This window comes from Chelon labrosus, assembly GCF_963514085.1.
Source record: "Chelon labrosus genome assembly, contig: SCAFFOLD_52, whole genome shotgun sequence".
Taxonomy (NCBI): domain Eukaryota; kingdom Metazoa; phylum Chordata; class Actinopteri; order Mugiliformes; family Mugilidae; genus Chelon; species Chelon labrosus.
This window is the reverse complement of record NW_028181469.1, coordinates 143,974-147,847: the sequence shown is the minus strand read 5'-3', so window position 1 is coordinate 147,847 and position 3,874 is coordinate 143,974. Positions and strand designations below refer to the sequence as shown.

Sequence of the window (3,874 nt, the reverse complement as noted above, 5' to 3'; positions counted from 1 at the left end):
ATGGAATAATGAGATGAGGATTTTTTGTTTATAATATTGACATGTGACTCAGAATTAAAAAAAAAAAAAAAAAAAAAAAAGAATATGAAATATGAAACATTTCAGTCTCAACATTTGTCTCGCGAGATCTGGCAACACTGGTTTACTGAGAGTCAATAAAGGACCTAAAGATGATCTCCGAGTGACGGCGAATCTTTTTGCGCTACAATAATTAGTTTAATTTCATTAGTCTGAAACATTAGAATTTAAATTAAAAACATTTCGATCTACACTCCAGTTCAGAAGGCGGCGGTAATGCACCATAAGATGTTTGGCAAACGCCATAAAACAAGACGAAGAAGAAGAAGGAAGAAGAAAGAAGAAGAAGGGAAGGAAGAAGAGGGAAGAGGAGATGAGGAAGGACAGTGTACGATAGACGAACAAACACCGATGGAAGTCTTCTGGGATGAACAGTTTTCTTTAAAACAGAAAAACACAATATCCACCTGCTAACTAGTACCTCAAAAGTTGTTTACATAAAGAGGTGGCAGATTGACAGCTTGTACACTTTCGATCACTTGTCATCGGCCAAGAGTAACGAGCTATTATGGACTCCTGGGTTCGCTTTACCGCCCATAGCCAAGCCAAGGAGAGAGTTATTAGGTAAGGAAGACGTCTGCTAGCTAGGCCCATCTCCATCTCTGCTAACGCGATGAAAGCATTTACACAAATGTGCGACCTAATCATACAGGCGTTAGTTTGGTGTTGCCGTAGTAGGGGTGCTTGGTGTAGAAGCTGTTGTTCTCGGTTTCTTCTAACAATCAAATGTGGATAACGCTCATGGATCAGCTCGACTTTATCAAGCAATGTCATTTTCATACCTTTAATGTCATTTGAGGCAGGCTTTCAACAAAGATACTCCTCCACGTAACAGATCTCTGCTATTTTGATGAGTGTATTGTGTATTAACAGGGCTGCTCAGTACGCGTGTACACTTCTGGGATACACTCTGCAGAAGGGTAAGGCAGCAGCAGAAATCCAAAGAACCGTCAGTCAGCTGGAAGCACACATGAGCCTGACTAGAAAACGTGAGTGAAGCAGTCAGTCTTTTTTTTTTTTTAAAAAAAGAAAAAAAACACTAAAGCTGTGTTGTGACTGGCATCTGTTGTGCCACAGTGTTGCGTCTTGGAAACTCTGTGGATGCACTGCAGGCTGCCAAAAGGGCTATCCATCTTTCTGACAGTGTGCTGAGGCTTTGCCTGACCATCAGTCACCTCAACAGAGCTATGTACTTTGCCTGCGACAATGTGGTGTGGGCAGGAAAAGCAGGCCTTATTTCCAAACTTGACCAGCACAAATGGAGTCAGAGATCTTTTAGGTGAGTGATGTCTATGTATGTGTTAGTAGCAAATGCCATTATTTCTGTGTTTGCACCATTTCAAATATATATCTCTCTTTCTGGAATCAAAAATAAAGATCAATTGCATGTTTTAAAGGGAATTACACACCAATATTTTTTGGACGACTCGTATTAACACATCATACAGGTGGTACAAATAAATAACAAGTTGACCTTATAATTTACTGTTTCTTTCACACAAGTTTAAACCTGTCATACTGTACTGCTGAACAGAATAATGCATTGCATTTTCTTAACTCCAACTGTATGGTTGACCTCTGCAGGTACTACCTCTTTGCGCTGATCCTTAACCTGACTCGAGATGTCTATGAGCTCTGCCTCCTCATAGAGAGTGAAGCACATTACAGAACCATCAAATCCCCATCCTCGCTCTGCCCCAGCAGCAACCTGACTGCCAACCACCTCTCCTCCCCTTTTTCACCTGCCACTGTGGCTCTGCCTTCCATGTGGGACCGGCTTTGCAGACAGCTTCATCTGATGGTGACAGTGCTGCACAACAACCCACCTCTACTGTTGGATGTGGTGAAGAACAGCTGCGATATCTTTATCCCACTAGACCGATTGGGAATTTACCCTACAGGGCCAGGTTTTGTAGGTGCCTGTGGCCTTGCTTCTTCTGCTCTCTCCATCTTCATCATTGTCAGGCCATGGCTTAAACTCAAGCCATGATCCCGGAGTCACATGGAGGACTGAGTGGAATATCTAACAGGGTTAATGCACTGCTACAACATAATTTCTGAACAGTTGTAGGACTTCTAAATCCTTCAAAACAGCTTGCGGCTTGACCTGCATGTCTGAACTGACCACAGTTTATGCTCTGCCTCAGACTTGTTCAAACAGTGCTGCAGGGCTGTGATGCTTAAAATTCTTCATGCCATAGTCCTCTATATATCATCACTCATCATCTTACTTTACATGGAGGTTGTTAAAATTCAAAACTAGACAATCCTCATTCACCTTCAAGGCAAGAAAAACAAATAGGATTGATTAACCTTACCCTACTCAGACATTTTGGGACAGTGCTTCTGTCCTGCAAAGTCATTACAGTATGCTGCTACTTAGGGATCATCTTTAATCTGGCATACTTTATATTGTATTACAACAACGGTAGCCTTGAGATAGCACATTATTCTATGCATTGTAGCTGTACGACCTACTCAAAGGCCTCAAAGTACAGTAATTGGCAACATTAAGAAAACTAAGCAGACCCTTCTTCATATTCCCCTCCATTGATACAATAAATGACTAACTTGTCAGAGTCCAAAGAGATGGTTAAAAGAACAGACTGTATGTCTTTGAAAGAGAAACTCCACACTGAGTTAGACATTGATCATGTAAGATGGCGAGAGACATCTCTCATTGTTACATTATACTGATCACCACCCTGTGTAATTGCCATTATCCGTTTATCCTCATCCGATAGAAATACTCAAAAGCTTTCCTATGGATAGATGTGGGATTTTCCTTAATTACTTAAAAGGTAACACACAGAAAAGATTTCTAAGTGTGGCATTTGGAAACTGAATGCTAGTTTCAATAAGTTCACAGCAACAAAGGGGCTGTCAACAAAAACAAAATAAAGAGATAGCAGGAATATTAGCAGTGGCCACGTCAACAGTTTGGTACATTCTGAGTGCTCGTTCACAAGTACCACAAGAAAACATTACAAGAACTTAAAGAATAAAAAGGCGAGTTGAAACTTTGCCAAAACATACAGTGACTCCTAATTATTTGCATCCTTCAGAATTTTCTAAATTTCCTGCATATTTTCATCGTCAGCAAATTTTCACAAGTCCAAAAAGTTGTCAAAGAGAATGCAATGAAACAAAAATGATACTTATTTAATAATTCAGAAGAAATTGCCAACATTGCATATCTGAGGTGCAAAAGTAAATGCACTTCAAGAATTAGAAGTTAAGGCCAAATTAAATGTAAAGGGACTCGGGGTCTGTGCCTCATTTAGTTTAAAAAAAAAATATATATATATATATCAGGCATTTGTCGAAGTCTGATTTTCACATCCACAACACATTTGTGGATGTGTATGATGGCATGGAGCTTTCTGAGGATGTCACAAAAAGGATTGTGGTTGCTCATCAGCCTGGAAACTGTTACAAAATAATCTTTATAGAATTTGGAATCCACAGTCAGACTGGTTGTGAACAAATGGAGGAGATATAAGACGACTATCGCCTTCCACAGGAATAGTGAGCCAACAAAGATCAGTCCAACAACAAGACGTAGAATAGTCCAAGAGGTTGCGAAGGAGTCCAGAGTAACTTCAAAGCAACTAAAGGCCTCTCTCTCACATTGGCAAATGTTCATGGATCAACCATCAGAACACTGATCAACCATAGTGTGATGGCAGAGTGGCATAGATAAAGCTACTGTTCTCCAAAAAGAACATTTCTTCCTTTCTGCAGTTTACTAAACATCATCAGAAGAATTTCGGCAAAAGAATTTTATTATACGGGG

The 3,874-nt window shown here is 40.1% G+C and overlaps 1 protein-coding gene across 1 annotated transcript; it reads left to right on the top strand.

The window, feature by feature from the left end:
• The first annotated feature begins 355 nt into the window (after window positions 1-355).
• Window positions 356-3,701, top strand: pex11b (peroxisomal biogenesis factor 11 beta). The gene is made up of 4 exons (XM_084575486.1): window positions 356-642; window positions 952-1,067; window positions 1,156-1,357; window positions 1,663-3,701. Exons 1-4 carry the CDS (start codon window positions 587-589, stop codon window positions 2,066-2,068), a joined length of 780 nt encoding a protein of 259 aa, XP_084431612.1. The 5' UTR covers window positions 356-586; the 3' UTR covers window positions 2,069-3,701.
• Window positions 3,702-3,874: the final 173 nt, after the last annotated feature.

What these genes read in the sequence shown, in the direction of transcription:
- pex11b (XM_084575486.1), top strand. Translation starts at nt 587, where the DNA reads ATGGACTCCTGGGTTCGCTTTACCGCCCATAGCCAAGCCAAGGAGAGA. An exon ending in GCCAAGGAGAGAGTTATTAG is followed by an intron (nt 643 to 951) that starts GTAAGGAAGACG and finishes GTGTATTAACAG; the next exon opens with GGCTGCTCAGTACGCGTGTA. An exon ending in TGGAGTCAGAGATCTTTTAG is followed by an intron (nt 1,358 to 1,662) that starts GTGAGTGATGTC and finishes TGACCTCTGCAG; the next exon opens with GTACTACCTCTTTGCGCTGA.